Source organism: Struthio camelus, chromosome 4, assembly GCF_040807025.1.
Source record: "Struthio camelus isolate bStrCam1 chromosome 4, bStrCam1.hap1, whole genome shotgun sequence".
Lineage (NCBI taxonomy): Eukaryota > Metazoa > Chordata > Aves > Struthioniformes > Struthionidae > Struthio > Struthio camelus.
Window position 1 is genome coordinate 61,436,217 of NC_090945.1, and position 16,920 is coordinate 61,453,136.

Here is a 16,920-nt window from a genome sequence, read left to right on the forward strand (position 1 = left end):
AGCACGACGAGGCTGAGCAGGAGCTGCAATGATGGGCCACAAGCATGGGGATCCCTGACTATCCCAGTGTGGACAACCCGGAGCAGGCCAGGCTCTCATCACTTCTAGGTTTCCTGCCACAACTCTGGAAGCAAAGCTCTGAGGATAGCTTAGGGATTTCAAGTGCCTGGCTCTGCGGCAGAGTCCCAGTTATGTCTATACTCTGGGATCTACGAGCATTTACCAGCTCCCAGCCCCCTGCATGGTCCTTCCTGACTCAGGCATATCCAGCCTCCCTCACCCCGATGTGGAGGAGGATTCCTCCATCCTTTCCACCCTTTTCATCAGAAGGAAACCTGGCTGCACAGATTAGGAGGGAGCCACCAGATGGTATAAGAGGTTGCCAACTTTGGATGGTCAGGCAATCAGGATTGAGGGGAGGGCGCTTCTGTCCCGTACTCCTGAAGGAGCCTGGCACAGCAGGACTGCCCCAAAGCCGAAGGCAAGGGGCCCCAAAGCTGACCAGTGCAGCAGGCTGGCTGCTTCTCAGCCAGAGACACAGCGCTGTCTTCCCTGGCCAACTCAGAACCTGCCTTGGGGTCAGAGACATGGAACTCGAGGCATTCTCAGAAAATACTTTGGGTTCAACAAAGCCGTTTCTGGCCATCTCTAGCCATGAAGTTGTAGGAATGGACTGCCTGACCCAGATCTAAAGCCATCCGTTTTGTGTTCATTGCAGCGTGGGAACTCTCTGAAGAGAGCTAACACACAGAGAGACTGACATAAACTTTATGCCAGTGTAACGCATTCCAAGTTAAGCTATATTGCTTCCAAGAATGATTAAGAACAAAAGAATAAATTACAAGATACAGCAAATAGAAAACAAGAAGATAATTTATGAGCAGATGAAAAACAGTTTGTGCCAAAAATATAAATAGCTGCAGAAAGAATATTACCTGTGTAAATACTATGTAAATACGCTGTAATGTAAACCTGCTGAGATGAAGTTCCCAAAACAGTGCAGCACAGGTAGGGTGAGAAATCCATGAAGGCAAGGAAAAGTGGCTCACAAAAGACCTTTTTGGAATATTCTCTTCCTAAAGGCTTCAATCTTCTTTTCGGTTTGACACAAGATTTTGGAAAAGGGGCCTCAGTGGATTATTGACAGCTCATGGCACTTAATTTTCGCAGAAAATACCTATTCTTCTGTTTTTAACCAGGTTTGTGCTTCTCAGTACTAGTGCATGCAATCAGGCAATAAGTTTCCATTGCGATCACGGTGAAGAAAGTCAGACACCCAAACACTTTGAAATGTTTCCACCAGAACACTGTGGCTTATCAGAGTAGAGAAATAAATGCCATTCACAAATTATATTGATACCAGTGTCTTAGGTGACACCCATTTTAGGCCTGCTACAGATTGCAGCTGCTTCAAAATGCAACTATTTTTTTCTGTTTCGTACTGAAGGCTAATCCAGATGTGAGACCATCTGGGTAAGCAGTTTGCATTCTGGATAAAGAGCTCATCCATCTGTAGAATACTTCATAAACAACTTTTCAAACAACTGAGCTCTGTGAAAAAGCAGGACTTCAGAATAAGAGACAAGTTCTTACATATCTTAATTTCACCACGTTCCCCTCCACTGTACTTTCTGGAGAAAGTTCACCCGATAGGTTGTTGCTAGAAGAGTTTGAAAGTCAGATTTTCTTTTCCTTTCTTCATTCTTCTTTTTTTTCCCTTTTGAGTAAAACTTGGAGCCTTTTGCTAGGAGTGCATATGCTAGACATAGCACTTCCTCCATGACTTTACTTCCTAGTGGCCTGGAACGCCACCAAGAGATCCCCGGCTTCCCACTCTTTGCACAGCGCGTAGGGAATTCCCGAGTTAGGTGCAACATTGCAGCCTAACTGTCATATTTCCTTTGAGTCTTGCTTTTTTTTGTCTTTCTTATTGCAGTTTTTCTGCCCCTTTTCACCTGTTCATGCTGTGTGATAGAGGGGAAAATCTGGCTGTGAAAGAATATTGTGAATGCATTCAAAAATAGCTTGCTTCTCCTTTTTTAAAAACTCAATATGAGTCATATTATCTTGGGCTTTCAGAAACAAACACTTTGTTGTGGAAAATATTTGTGGGGGTGGAATGGAGGTTTGTAAATTATTTTTGCATTGAAAAAACTGTTGCTAGCAAAAAATAAAGTCTCAAACCTCAAGTAACTAAGGGCTTATGAAAAATCATGTAAATAACATTATCCCGGGTTAAGGTCACATTTGTCTTTTAATCTGCTGATTTCTATCTTATTTGGAGAAGCCGGCAGACCGTAGGTGTTGGGAAGGGCTGTGAGATCAAGGAAGGAAGATTTTCCTATCACCCCTGCCTGATTTCCTTTCTGTTCTCAGGTTCTCTCAGCTCTGATTTTGGACAGCCTCAAATAATATTGTGTGTGCAATACTGAGGAAGTAAACCATGACACTCTTAATACCCTTCGTATTTAGCCCTACAAGCCTTTCTTACAACCTAGGTGACCATTATATTTTGCAAAATAAAGACATTTGCTTCTTGTGTCTAGACACCTTACCGAAGTTATAAATGTACGTGGGACGTGCTTATTTGGTAAAGAAAGAGCTTAAACTTTATTGCTAACAGTATCAAAGGAAGGCAGGAGAAATGCGTGTGGTCAAGATGCCAGCTCTGGGCTGGGAAGACCGGGATGCAGCTATTTGCTTGTCCCCAGGCCCTGTGCAGTACAGGGGAGGGTGCCTCGACCCATTTAACCCTGGGGGCGAGAGTACTCCCCTTCCAGGGGTGCTATGAGGAAAAATACCTCAAGGCAAGGGGGACTTCCTCCAAGCATGGAGGAGACCATCACAAAAGTCTCCACAATAGACAAGGCACAGCAATTTCAGTGAAATTGTTCATTGTAAGAGAGCTACATCTGAAAGGGGAAACGAAAAGGCAGCTTCACAAGCAGCTTCTACATTGATTTTTGGTGAAACAGCTCACGCTTTTAATTATTTTGCCTCAGTGAATTTATGCTTTGGTTCCTATGCAAGCTAATGCAGTGCTTGGACATCCCTAGGTTTGGTACTGACGCAGTTTGAAGCACGTGGAGAGAAAACTGATCCCTGGACCCGGAGCGAGGCTGGTTGGCCTACACCTCACCTGGGGAGAACTAGATGTCTTCAGAGGGTGACTCCAGACCCCCCAGCGCACCCATGCTGGAGCTGCCTAACAGGAAATCATCCTAAATGCAGGAGTAAGTCTGAAATCTCACCCCTTCCCCGCAGACCCCCTAACTCCCCGCCAAGGTCAGCAGCCAAGCAAGCACGCTGCCAAGCAAGTTTTGAAGTTCACGGAGAAAACTTCCAAAGCCAAGCTCACACCAGGGACGCAGGCCAGCACGGTCAGCCGGGCCCCACCGCCCACCTGCTCGCCGCAGCAGTGATCATGAGGGCAACTCAAGGGCACTGCTGCCTCCTCGGCCCGGCTGCACCCCTGGGGAGGTGGGGGGGCCGGCCGAAATGCTGCCTGCCTCCCGCGGGGAGTCCTGGCCCCACTGGGAAACTGGAGCCAGCAAAGGGGATGGGAGCACTCCGTGAGGGGCAGCTGCTGGCCAAATTTGGGTTTGGCTCTGAAATTTGGGTGTGGGCATCTAAATTACTATTCATCCTCTTTCAACAACTAATCTAGCCCTGTTGCATGAACTAAACCCATATACCTACATAGCTAAGATGGGCAGAGGTGTCTCTACTCTTTGAGAGCTCAGATTTCTGCGTGTTTAACTAGAGAATTAGAGATACTCTTTAAGTATCTTTCCCCCCTGTGCACTGGTTACCAATTAGCTATTTCTCTGGGATATGGCTCTTGAAATCTGGTTGTCAGTAATGTATACTGTGTGATAAAATTAACATTTATACATTTTGCTTTGATATCTTGTAAACAGAAAGAGTGAGATAACTTCCCACTACAAATCCTTCCATGACGACAAGGAGGATCTGGTGGTCAGAGCTATCTATGGGAAGTGCTTTTCTTTATAGTAATGTGAATATCTACTTCCTATTTCTTAAAAGGGAAGTGTGTTTAGGTACTCTACTGAGGGTTACTCAACCCCCCCCCCCGCCCCGGTCTCTATTCCTGAAACATTCCAGCACGAGAGCAATAACATTACTGAAAACAAATTTAATCTTTCTCCTCAACGTTAGGTATGTGTCCTGATTCCCAAAATAACCATCAGCTACCTTAAGGGAATAAGATTTGTTCCACCTATGACGCACGCCTTTAGAAGGTTTTTCCTACTGTTTTTTTTGATTGGGCCCCTTGGAGATATTCAGACCCCTCAAGGAAAGCAGAGTAGATATGCGGCATGAGAGCACAGCAGCCACACAACTTGTGCTGTCCGCAAGGAGAAAAAACATTAGCAAAGGAGCTGCAGGGCTTATACCAGCAGAGGAGGGCTCTGGCAGCAGATCAGTGCAGGCTGGCAAGATGGACAGACTCCATCGTCCAGCCCGTTGGTCTCACAGGCAGCCCTCTCCTATAAACACTTCCACAAACAAAGCAACATTAGTACAAACCTGGATCTGTTTCTGCAAATTGTCTGACTTTTGTAATTTTCTCCCTCCTCAAAGACATGTGTACGTCCTTCCACAGTCTGGATTTAACATGAAAATAATCACTGTGGCTTGTTGAAACCATGGAGAAGGTTCTGGTAGTTTTTTCTGTGAAATCACATCTAACCTGAGGCTATTTTATGCCTTTCGGGGCCAGATCAGCTTCCTGTACTTATTGCCCTGGAATTGCCCAAAGAGTCAGAGCAGCAAAGGTACTTCCCAGTGTCACTGCCTGACGGAGAAGCAGGGAAGAGGAAAATGCTGCCTGAGAACCACAGAACAGCTGGGGGTGGCAGGCACCTCTGGAGATCATCTAGTCCAACCCCCCTGCTCAAGCAGGGTCACCTAAAGCAGGTTACCAAGGACCATGTCCAGACAGCTTTTGAATATCTCCAAGGATGGAGACTCCACAGCCCCTCTGGGCAACCTGGTCCAGTGCTCAGTCACCCTCGCAGGAAATAAGTGCTTTCTTACGTTCAGATGGAAATTCCTGTTTCGGTTTGTGCCCATTGCCTCTTGTCCTGTCACTGGGCATCACTGAGAAGAGTCTGGCTCCATCTTTCTTACATCCCCCCATCAGGTATTTATTTATACACATTAATCAGATCCCCCTGAGCCGTCTCTTCTCCAGGCTGAAGAGTCCCAGCTCTCAGCCTCTCCTCATACGAGAGATGCTCCAGTCCCTTAACCATCTACCTCTGCGTAATAGCAGTGATGAGGGAAAAACTGGTTCCTCCTCCTTTCTTTTACTCTCTTTGGGAAAGAGCAGGAAAGGAAGAACAGAGATCTATCCATAAATAAGTGGCAGGAGGAACAGCACCTGTCTGTCCTGGGAGAAGGGGTGGTGGAAGAGCCCGTCGCTGCCTCCTGGCCAGTGTCCCAGCCAGCTGCAGCGCCTCGCTCACAGCAGGCCCCTCTGGGCAGCAGGATCCCTGATCCCAGCAGATCCCTAGCAACTTGGAGCCTTAGGGCAGCTCCCATCCCACAAGCCCCTCTTGGCCCCGCTCCAGGCCAGAGAGGAGCTGGAAGGAAGCAGCATTTTTCTCCCCAGACCTTGGAGAAGGGTCAATGGTGTGCTGACCCTGCGAGCGCTCTCAGGGCTCCCCCCCTTTTCCTGTCTCCTCCAGCAGCTGGTGCAGCAGCAGCGTTGCCGCGCCCCAGGAAACCGCAGCATGTTCAAAGTGGGCAGCTTGGCTCCCACACACAGAGGGTAGACTGTGAGAAACCTAATGATGGCCCCATGGGTGGGAGAAGGCGGCTGGGGGGCCCTGCCTTGTGCGTGGGGGCTGCGGCGCAGGGCTAGCCTCTTGTTTATCCTGCGGAGAGCTTCTCGGGATGTCCTCCTTGCTGGGGCAAAGCTGACCGACCCCTTGGGCACCCCCAGCCAGGCAGCCCCTGACCCCAAAGAGCATCCCCCTGGTGCTCTCCCAGGACCCATGCAAACCTCACCACACATCACCGTGCAACCTGCCCAAAGGCCTTCTCCCCCCTCACACAGGGCTGCTCACCTCCCAGATTCCTTGCCCAGGCAAAACACACATCTCTCCCATTTATACATCCGCAGCACTCCTGCACCCAGCTCGGCAGCACTCTCTCCTCACACCAACCAGGACCAGGTGCATGGCCCCATCGCCCACTCATTCCTCTCTCGCTTCTCCCAAGAGGTTATTTCCACCACAAGCCTCGTTCCACTTTTTCACCTTCACCCCACAGTGCTCTCCTGTCAGTGTGCACCCAAGCCAGGTGGTCCAGCCCACAGTCTCTGCAGAGGCGCAGCTCTTTTGGATGGCCGTTGCAAAGTTGTGGTCCTACACATTCACCACGAATGCAAACAATGTTCTCCTAGGGACAGGCAGTCCCTAGAGCATTGCAAGTGAGCTGGCTTTCAGCAACATCCCCGCCAGGAGGCCGATATAATTTGCTTGCATTTAGTACTTTAGCATTGAGTTTCTGTTCTCTGGACTCGTCTGGAAGGCTCTCTCTCCTGTCCTACCTTCTCATGGGCCACTGTGTTCTTGGGCAAAGAGGACCTCTGCTCATTTTGGAGCAGGCTGCTCACTACTCTTGAGAGAGGGCATTTCCTCCTCCCTCCTCGTGAGCTTGAGAGGAGAGCTGGAGGGCAAAAGAGCCAGTGGCAGATTTGTAACTGGGAAAAGGAGAAGTAGCGGAGTGGAAGAGGGTAGCTGCTCACTGCACTTTGGCCAGCACCAGCTAATCTGTCATCCATGCTAAAGGCCCCTGCAACTTAAGCTGCAGATGAGATGAGATGAGAACATGACGTGGGACAGAAGATAGGATCATGGGCGTGCACTTTACAGGTTAGGGATTAGCAACCCACCGCTCCTTTAAGAGGGATCTCTGGAGTGTCAAATATATCTCCTGACTGCGTCTCCCAAGTGCCTTCATGCAAGAATATGCTGATGTAGTTAGATTCGTGCAGAGACTAAGGGTTTGCAGTCAATGATTGTCTTTCATAGGGCCATATCATGGTATCACAGGAAGTACATGGTGCAGAGCAGATAATGGAAGGGGTCTGATAGGCAGGCCCGGAAGGATGGAAGAGATGCAGCCCACGGTAGCATGGTGGGAGCACCAGTATCAATGTGAGTGCAGTACTGTCCCCACAAGCATCCTAAAAAGCAGTGCAGGTGTGGTCACAGCATCTTGTACGTGTTCATGCTCTCTCCCAGGAAACACGGGGGAGAATGTGTGCTTTTAATTTCTTCTTGAAGAACTATGGGAAGTATTAACTGAGAAACTACAAAATGTCTCAGATTCAAAACCAGTAATCTATGCATTTGACTTATCAGAAAAAGAAATGCTAGCACAAAATAGGTCTGTTGCCCCAGCAAAGTCTGTAACCATTGCAGTTCCCCTTGGAAAAAGCAAGAGTATAAAAGCAGTAGTTATGTTTATTTTAAACAAGTTTCTCCTGTTTCCTCCTGTTTTGCAGAAAGTTTTGTATACAAAGGAAAAGAGGATAAACATGCTGTACAGGCTGATGCTCCTCGCTTCACCAGCCAGTTTCTCTAAGCTACCTGTCCAATCCATGAAGACAGAGGCATTTCCTCAGAGGGAGATTCAGATCAGGAGCCTTAAGCAGGTGCTCTGAATTACTCCCAGACTGCTCTGTGCGGTGAAAAAACTCCCTACCAGCCAGGATGCATTTTCCCTTCAGGAAAATTCTCTTCTCTCTGCAATGTAGATGACTTTATATGGTTATTTTGATAAATACTGAAAAGCTTAAGCTTCCAGTCTCCTGTGGCTTGCCTCTATGGCACCGCACAGCCAGTAAAAGAGGATCATCTGGAAAGGCTAGATAGACACAGGCGAGGAAGACTACTTCTACCCTGATTTAGAGGTGGGATCTGAGACAATGCTTCACAAGTTAACCTAATCAGAGCAAGCACTGTAACACAGACCTCCCACAGCCTGAGCCGACAAGAGCGCTATTCCTGCCATTTATAGACTGAACAAATAAATGGGTGAAGTTTGGAGCACATGCAGAGGATTTCAGTTGCTCATGCTTCTGTCCAGTGGACACTACCACTCGTGACTGTATTTCATGGAGGGTAAGTAGGAGGGTCCCGTTTCTCAAGGTAATACAAAAATAATAATGTCCCATCCCTTGGCTTACCATGTTTGCTCATAGAAACACCAGTCATCATAGAAACAGTGCCCCGCTCAAATGTCCAAAGAAAATAGCAGATATCAGATCCTGATCTGACAGAGGAAACGAGTCAGTATTTAATATTTTGCTATTATTTTAGCACACCCCAAGTCATGTTAAATACCTTCTAAGCCATATGAAAACCATTTCTACTCAGAAGGAGTGTACAAATCTGATTTCAGACCCAGCACCATGATGGAGAACAGAAAACAGCTTAGGACAATAGGGCAGAAAGCAAGGTGGTGGCTTTTACCCTCTGCCTCCCATCAGTTCTTTCTGTTTTTGCAGCTTGAGCTGAAGTTCACATCACATGACAGCACAAGGGTCTCAGCCCATGGGGACCTCTGGTGGCACTGGGGACACACAGCTGCCTTTATCCAACCCCAAAGCTTCAGAGATTGCCTAGACATTTGTCTCCAAGTGGATGCCAAAAGCCTCATTTGTTCACCAACAAGCTGCCAAAACTGCAAGCCCCCACCCCGCCCCGTAATGTCTACAACATAATTTTCTTGCCAAAACATCTGTAGAACTCTTAAAATATGGAAACTACATAAATAAAACTAAAAGAAAACCCCAAACCTGAATGCAGTTACTCACAGGATGCTGAGCCCTATTGACCACACACAGTTAATTCGGTAACACTTCTGAATAGCGTATCCCTGTGGTACAGTCTGCTTTGAGATGTCGGTTTGGATACATCACACCTCAGTGCTGGAGCTGGGGGAAACAGGCTGCCCCAGCAGTAGCGGCCCTCCTTGTGCATGGCACCTTACCCCAGCATCTTGCAGTGCCTCAGGGTCTCCTGGACCACACCACCCACCCACTGCGTGATACTTTTCTCAGCTCTTGCACATCCCTTCTAGCATCTGCCTTCCTCTCAATTCACCTCCACTGCGTGTACCCTGTGCCACCAACCACCCTCCTCAATAGGAGGCCTCCTCTACCCACATGCCATGAGATGCCTCTGTTCTTCACCTAACACAGAGCCACAGGCTCTTGGTCGCAAGTTGACCTCCAGATCCAGTTGCCGGCCACAGCTCTTCCAGGCACTGTACCTGCATCTGGCAATAGCCCCTGGAGACATGGCCCATCCACGTGTCTCCACAGATCAGGCATTTCCACACAAGATTCTTACAAGGTGTCTCCATGCCCTGTAGTTTCCCTCGCTATCTCCCTGATGCATTTTCCATCAAGGTGTGCGGAAAGAGGCTACAGACCTGATTCAGTGTCCTGAGGGCTCACCAGCACCCTGGAACACAGGGCAGGCCAGCTTAGAAGGTAGGACAGACTCTTGGATGTAGCGGAAGGGTGGAGAGGAGAAAGGGGCATCATGAATTTCAGAATTAAGGCCTTCCTGAGGGCAATGAGGCAAGACAGCTGTCAAATGCCACACTCCTAACAAGTCAAAGCTCATAACTCTCATTCAGAACAACTACAGGCCCTATGTAAGAAAAAGCGTTTCCAAGCCAGTCCTCAAGACTGGCCATGTAGAAGCCACCCAAGCTGTAGGAGAAAGGGAACTTTACCTCCTGATCTATCCTGGATAATTAATGGTAGCAATTAACGAGGAAACAGCTAGCCAGCCAAGTCCCCCGACGCAGAAAGTCAGGCAACATCAAGAGGATCCCCTCTCACCGTGGATTTTCAAGAAAGCTCCTCACTACCTGTGCACCTGCCACAAGCAATACCCACAGGGACACAGGACATTACCAAACAGCATAACCTCTTTCCACGTCAGTCCCCAAACTGGCTGACAGCTATTTGTCCCGGTATCTGGACAACCAACCTGCACAGAACAGCACAGTGCAGCTAAAGGAGCAACCCTAGCCACATTCTCCTCAAATCTAGTGCAAAGTGCACTTCTTTGTCTTGCCCATCTTAACATTAGCACAGAGCAGCAAGTGCTTTTCGAAAACAAACCCTACTCCACCCATCTGTAGAAAAAGGAAAAAAAAGCCACCAAAACACTACTCTGAATACAGTATTCTCCCTCTGAGGAAGAAATGAAGAGCATGTGATGTCTCATAACATCCTTCATAGCACCTCATACTCAGAAACAGCTCTGATGAAGGCAAAGTGAAAACTCCTACCACTCTCGCTCTATGCTATTGGCAATGGCACCACCTATCGGCAAGATATCTTACACATCCCAAGAGATGCCACCTTTAACTGACTCTTTAAAGATTCAGGCTGAAATTTTCTGTGCCAGTTGCTTGCCTCAAGCAAAGTTTTTATTTACATTTAAATTTTCGGCCATAAGTTGCAAATCACTTCCACAAGTAAGGACAGGTTAAAATACTCCAATTCCCCTGCTTTAAAAGGGAGTAGGGGACTTTTTGCTTTGAAAAGCCATAGCACTGCCACACTTCAGAGCAAGAACCTGCCATTTGGCAGGAAAAAGATATGGCTCCTCTGCCAAAGCTAAGTTCTTCAGAGTTATGAACAGTTAGAGAACTGTGGTTTACTCAGTCTTTGTGGAGACCTTTCCTATTTCAGCAGATGTGTTTCTCACAGATTCCGTCTATACTGGACAAGCCACACGCTAGGACTAAGGTGGTCTTCTACAGCTGCACTTCAGTCACCCAAATCCAAGCATCTCAGCAAGGAGCAGAGTCTGCCTTACACATTGCCTTTATTTCTAATTAATCTCCAGAGCATCATCAAGGAGAAAACTCCCAGGTGCTAGTGTAGGGGAGTTAGGAGCTTGCCCATCACACAGAGGGAACACAAAGACTAAACAGGTATATTAATGAGGGGCATGAACTGCAACTGGACTGGACTATTTTAGCAAGGATGAGTCAAACCAGGGCTCCCAGGTTAGCCCTCTATCAACACTACTCTATCATCTCCAAGGAAAAAGTAGGTCTAGGAGCAGCATTTCCACTTTATAACAGTGCAATTTGAAAGAATAATCCCCAAGCTGGACCGTGAACCACACTGCCAAAACAGGGTGTCTGTAAATAGTGTGCACACAACCAACTATACATTCACTGATTCTGCAGTTTATTATTTGTGGCTCAGTATTGGCCATGCCAGAACTAAGCTAGCACGTGCCAAGCTTTAACACGTTTCCAAATCCTATTTTCCTACTCACTCAAATAGCTTATTTAGTTAGGGTTTTGCTGTGCAAACACACAAAGCTGGCTTGTTGCTGCACCATAGCCAACCTGTAACTCAAAGTCACAGAAAACATCTGCAGGAGTTAACTCAGGTCCAAGCCAGTTGTCCTTAGCCTCAGCTAATAAAATATGCTGGACTTCAGCCAGCAGTTCGTTCTCAGGTGTCTTTCCATAGTTTCAGGAATATGACACAGGAATACCTGCATTGGATCAGCACATACATATACAATTTACAACAGGATCCGACCTAATCACTGCATCTGACCTAAGGTATCTGCTGAATGAGTCTACCAAGAACATCTCTCCCCACCCATGTCCCCAGCTACTCCTCCCTTCACGTATACCTCTGCCCTCCCTCTGCCACAAGTAAGCTGCTCCTGAGCAGCTTCTCATCAGCAACTTCACATAAAAAAAATCTGAAACAAGACCCTCATTTTCAGTAATGTGAGCATTCAGCTCCCACTCGCATCACTTAAAATCAGGCCACAAATCTGTTCCTTTTTACACCTGCAGATGGTTGCTTTATCTCTCTACAGATGGTATCCTGAAGTCAAGACAAGTGGCTTTCATGCAGAACTCCAAGATAAAACTTGATACAAGCTGAAATGTAGTCTTCCAAGGAAAGACAGAAGGCTATACTTGTGGTAAAATTCCTTTATTAAACTAGATCCTGTAAATTCCTTTTGACATTAAAAATTCTAAATGCAAATTACAAAATTGTATTCCAGTAAAAAAAATGAAAGTTATAGTTAACAGCAAAACTACAATTTTATACAAATAAAAAAATCATTTTTCATTTTAATTTAAAAATAGACATTGATATTCTCCAATGTACTGGTCCTAACAGCTTTTACAACTGGTAGCTACAATACTGTGTTTTTTCACATGCATATTCACATACATAGTCATTTATACTCAGTACTGTTTATTTAGCTGAAATAACATAATCAGCTGGGTTTTGTTTTTTTATTTTTTTTTTTTAAGAGAAATTAATACTCAGGATACTCGGGAATTGTGGTGAGTCAAGTAACTTCTTTTTCAGTGTTCATACTCTATCCTCTCTTCATCTCTGCAATTAGGGCAATATTTTTCCGAAGTGTGAATTGCATTTGAAAACAAAAGCATCAGTAATGTAAAGTCTATGTATAATTTATCATAGTACATTTATGATGATCCTTCTTTGCTATTACCAACAATGAGATTATTCTCTTATCTACCCACCATATTCTGTGGCAAGACTAAATAGTAACTTGGTTACATTTCACATCTTCACGTAAAACCTTATGTAGAATACACGTTCTGTGGAGCATGCAGAGAACTCCCCTGACCTTATGCATACTTATTACAATGATGTTCTTAGGTTAGACATTGGCATCTGGACATTGTTGGAATGCGGATTCCCAAGTCATAATGCTTTCCAACAGCCACAAAAAATGCCAATTGCACTTTGCCTGAGATGTCCTTCAGCAGGCCAAGAAAAACACTAAGTTTAAAAGAAATTGAACCACATACTATTATAACAAGACCCCAAAATATTAAAGTATTATCAAGGTATCTTAAAATCTTTTAAAATTACTTTTTGCTTCACTACTTTCATAATCAATGGAAACATGGATATATATAAAAAATTAAAACATATACATCTCTTTGGAGAACAACTTTTGCCATTGCACCTGTGGGTTGTTTTGTTTTTGTGGTTGTTTTTTTCAACTGTAGGGCTACTGATCAATGCTAGCGTTAGCATTAGACATTCTTAGCAAAAAAACGATAGTAATTTAAAAATTGGACTGAATGTTAAAATGTATATTTTAAAAAACAAAAGTCACCTTAGAGACTAGCAGCCATCACAAACACATGCTTTTGAAGAATAAAAAGTAGTATACAAGAACAGGTATCAAGAGTCGCATATTGTTTCAGAGTGCTGGTGACAATACTGCTATATGCTCTTTTCAATTAAAAGTATAAGAAAATATGAAATTTACCTGATACCTCAGAATTCTCACTGATTTTACTGCAAAAGACATCAGAAAGGCTGTAAGTTCTAAAATGTGACATACCTTCAAATAACATTTTCAAACAATTATATTTGAAACAGTTCATCCATTCGTACATTATAAATAGAACTAACTATAAAAATTCCAGTGTTTTTTTTCTGGATAGTTCGGCAAGTATTTAAAGGCATGGAGATTCTTAATAATAAAAACCTACTTGCTCTCTGTGCAATCTGCTCCATCGTGTACCCAGCTAAGCAAAGCTTTTAAGCACACACTTGAAGTCCCATTAAACAAAAAGGCTGAGCTCATCATACTTTCTCTGAATTGGAACTGCGGTGCCTTATCCTGAGTTGCTGAAGCTGATGGAGGTTCTGCCTCTAATTTCAACCAAGTCAGGATTGGTTCTGCCTGCATTATGATTTTAAATCATAATCCTTCATCTAAATTCAGCTCGTAATCAAGCAATTCATAACTGTTCAATTTAGCAAATGCAGTGCTTACTAATAAATCTATAACCAGGTATTCAGAGCACCTTAGTGAAAGCAAACAAGTACCCAAAAGGATGATGGAGGGAGGGAGGGAGGGAGAGAAATACTCCCAATTGGTCTTAAGCTACGTGCTCCTCATTGACTTTGACAGATAGAAGAAAACTCCCACAGTAAGGGGTGGTGCTGAGGTTTTTGCTCTCAACGTTCTTTATGCATTTATGGAAACAGTGCTAAAGAGAGGAAATAATATGAGGGAGGGGATCTGAAGCTCAGTGGGAAAAGCTTCTCTAAGAGTCCTAGTCCCCGTTTCAGAGACCGCCTATGCAGTTGGCATTCTTTAATCTCTTTAATCCCTTAATCTTGCATGTTTAGCTTCCAGTAGCAGTTTTCAAAAGAGGCTCAGAAAGTGGCATCTTCAAGAATACCCCTGAGCCCACCGGTTAGGGCATTTTCTGCAGAGGTGAGAGTCAAGTGCGATCGTCCTCCCCCTCCTAAGCCAGAAGAGGGTAAAAAGCTGTCTTTGCCACCTCCAGGGTAAGCATGTTAGCAACTAGGTTATGATGAACAGATGGGCAAGACAACAACTTCCCAACTTGTCTTTTGAACTGAAATCTAAGCTGTCTTTGTCCATGTCAGGCGTGACTTGAACACGCTGAGTGAATCAGGCCCCCTTGCTGAACAAGCAGAAGTGTAGACTCTTCCCTGCTCACAGGTGCATCACAGTAGCGCTCAACATGCGACACTTCTGAGCATACTGGGGGACCTCTGCTGACCCAGTCATCCAGGCCAACCAACAGGGACTATGCACAATACACTTTAAACAGGTGCCCCAGAGAGCTGCACCTCCGTTCATTACAGAAAGCACTCAGGAAATCTCTTCAGGAATAGAGGGAAATTCTCTGCCCAAAACAAAGATCCCAGCTCCATTTAGGCAATTCTAGCATCTGCAATCCAGGACAGCAGATAGTCTGAATTGCTGCCTTGAGTCTAAATACCTAAATGACATCTCAGTCCATTTTAGGTACTGTGACAGAGGATGGAGCACAGGCTTCACCACACAGGTCAGCATGCAATGGCACAAACAGAGGTCTGCTAGCACTGTTCGCGGAGCACAGTTCTTTCTTATTTCAAACACTGCTTACCCGAGCAGCCCAGAGAGAAACAAAAAGAGTAGGGACAAAGTGTGGATGAATTAAGTACCCACAGAAAATATAAAACTTATGACAAAAGTCTATTATTGTAGTAAGAGCCCCTTTGACTAAATATTATTCAAGCTATTCTTCCACTTGAAATCACTGCAGAAAGATTATTTCATCTGTTAAAGCATATAAGCTCATTTTTAAGTCTACCATACATTCCAGTCACTGTGTATATATTACAGTGAATAAGGGTATTCAGGAAACATCATGTCCTTCACTTTGTCAGTAACTTTTCTGACACGTTAAGGGAAGTCTATTTCTGTACACAGCTTTTCTCACAGAAGTTCCTTGCTTATTACTACCTATTCACACAAATGGCAGGACTTGCACACACATATGGATTCATATGCAAATTCTCTGTGCATGTAGTTCCTGCATAAGATTTATTGAAAAAGTGGTTTAAAAGTTAAAATCCCTCCCATTAATCCTCAACCTATTATTATTCCTAATACATAACTCATATCTGTTCTGAACAACAAAGCCCTACATTAAAAACTAAATAGTTTATAGTAAAGAACTCTTCCAACAGCCAAATATATTATTAAAGAAGTAATGCATTCTAGAAGACAGTTCTATGAAAATAAATGTTCTGACTGCTTCCTGGAAACACTTGCCGAAGTACAAGTTCTCATATTAATTGTTTTTTTTAAAATAGGTATTTCCAGATGCTGATGTGATACTATCACCAGTAGAATAACTTCTATACTCCCAGAGTTTCCAGTTAGTTACTACTGTAGTATTAGCACTCATTTTGATGTTAAAAATACATTTAAAATGTCTTGCAGACAAATATCATATTTTCTACGAGGACAGTACCAAATACAATACACACAGACTAAAAATGACATCACTTACAAACAAACACCTATAAAATGAAAAGGTACTCATTTTACTCCATTTGAAAAGGGAATGGAAGAAAACTTTTCATCACACAGATGTTGAAAAAATGAGGCATTTCCTGCAAAATTATAACATTATAGTATTAGCTATGTGTAAGTAGAGATGGAACTACAACATTGCATTTTCCTTCTTAATGGATCACAGTAAGTCTGTAGAATCACCTAAAACACAGCTAGTCTTAATGCAGAGTCCTTTATATGCAACTTCCATGAATTGCAGGAATAGTTTACAGTGGAATAAAGACAACAGAACTGGCCTATTCTATCACAAAATAACCATGAAAAAGACTACATCAGACTTTTGAAAGAAACCTAGAGTATTTAGCACTAAACTGTCACTGGATTTCAAATATCAGTAGTTGCTTAGATCCTGTCTCCCGTGTGTCTTTTGAAGGGTTTAGCACAAAGTTCTAAATGACAAGACAACTTCATACAAGGTACTACGTTTTAAAAGCATCCACAGCAAGATGTGTGAGGGTCAAGAGATTGTCATAGGCTGCGTATGCTGAGAAGACAATTATATTTGAAACTGGTACCTTAATTTCCCTTTAAAACATTATATACTCCTCAGCAGAATTCTTATCTGCATTTCTGAGACTTCAAATCCTGTAAGTGTCATCTTTTTACAAGAGATCCATTCGACATTAAAATTTTCTTGGAAACACACTGACAAAACAACTTACTGTAAATTGAAACAATTTCTAATAAAATACCATCCTTTAAACAGACGACAAAATACTATTGCAGTTGTTTAAAAACTTTTTAGCTGTAATCTGACATCTCAGTTTCTATACTCCTTTTCTCTTCATAACAACACTTCAATTCAGCATGACTTTCAGGCAGCCTGGTTTTATTTCTGTGAACCTGTGAAATAAGAAAAGATGAAGCTTCAACGTGAAAGCTACGTGCAATGCCTTCTCCATATGTTTGATAAGGGCTAAAGGAAAGTGATATGGTTCTCAGT

The 16,920-nt window shown here is 44.2% G+C and overlaps 1 protein-coding gene across 17 annotated transcripts in view; it reads right to left on the bottom strand.

Annotated features, from left to right (window-relative positions):
• Positions 1–12,015: 12,015 nt before the first annotated feature.
• N4BP2 (NEDD4 binding protein 2) overlaps positions 12,016–16,920 on the bottom strand; it is a 44,813-nt gene continuing 39,908 nt past the window's right edge. For all 17 annotated transcript variants that reach the window (XM_068943113.1, XM_068943114.1, XM_068943110.1 and 14 more), the window contains one exon: positions 12,016–16,820. In XM_068943113.1, coding sequence (XP_068799214.1) covers positions 16,775–16,820 — 46 coding nt within the window. In that variant the 3' untranslated portion in view covers positions 12,016–16,774. The remainder of the gene's footprint in view (positions 16,821–16,920) is intronic.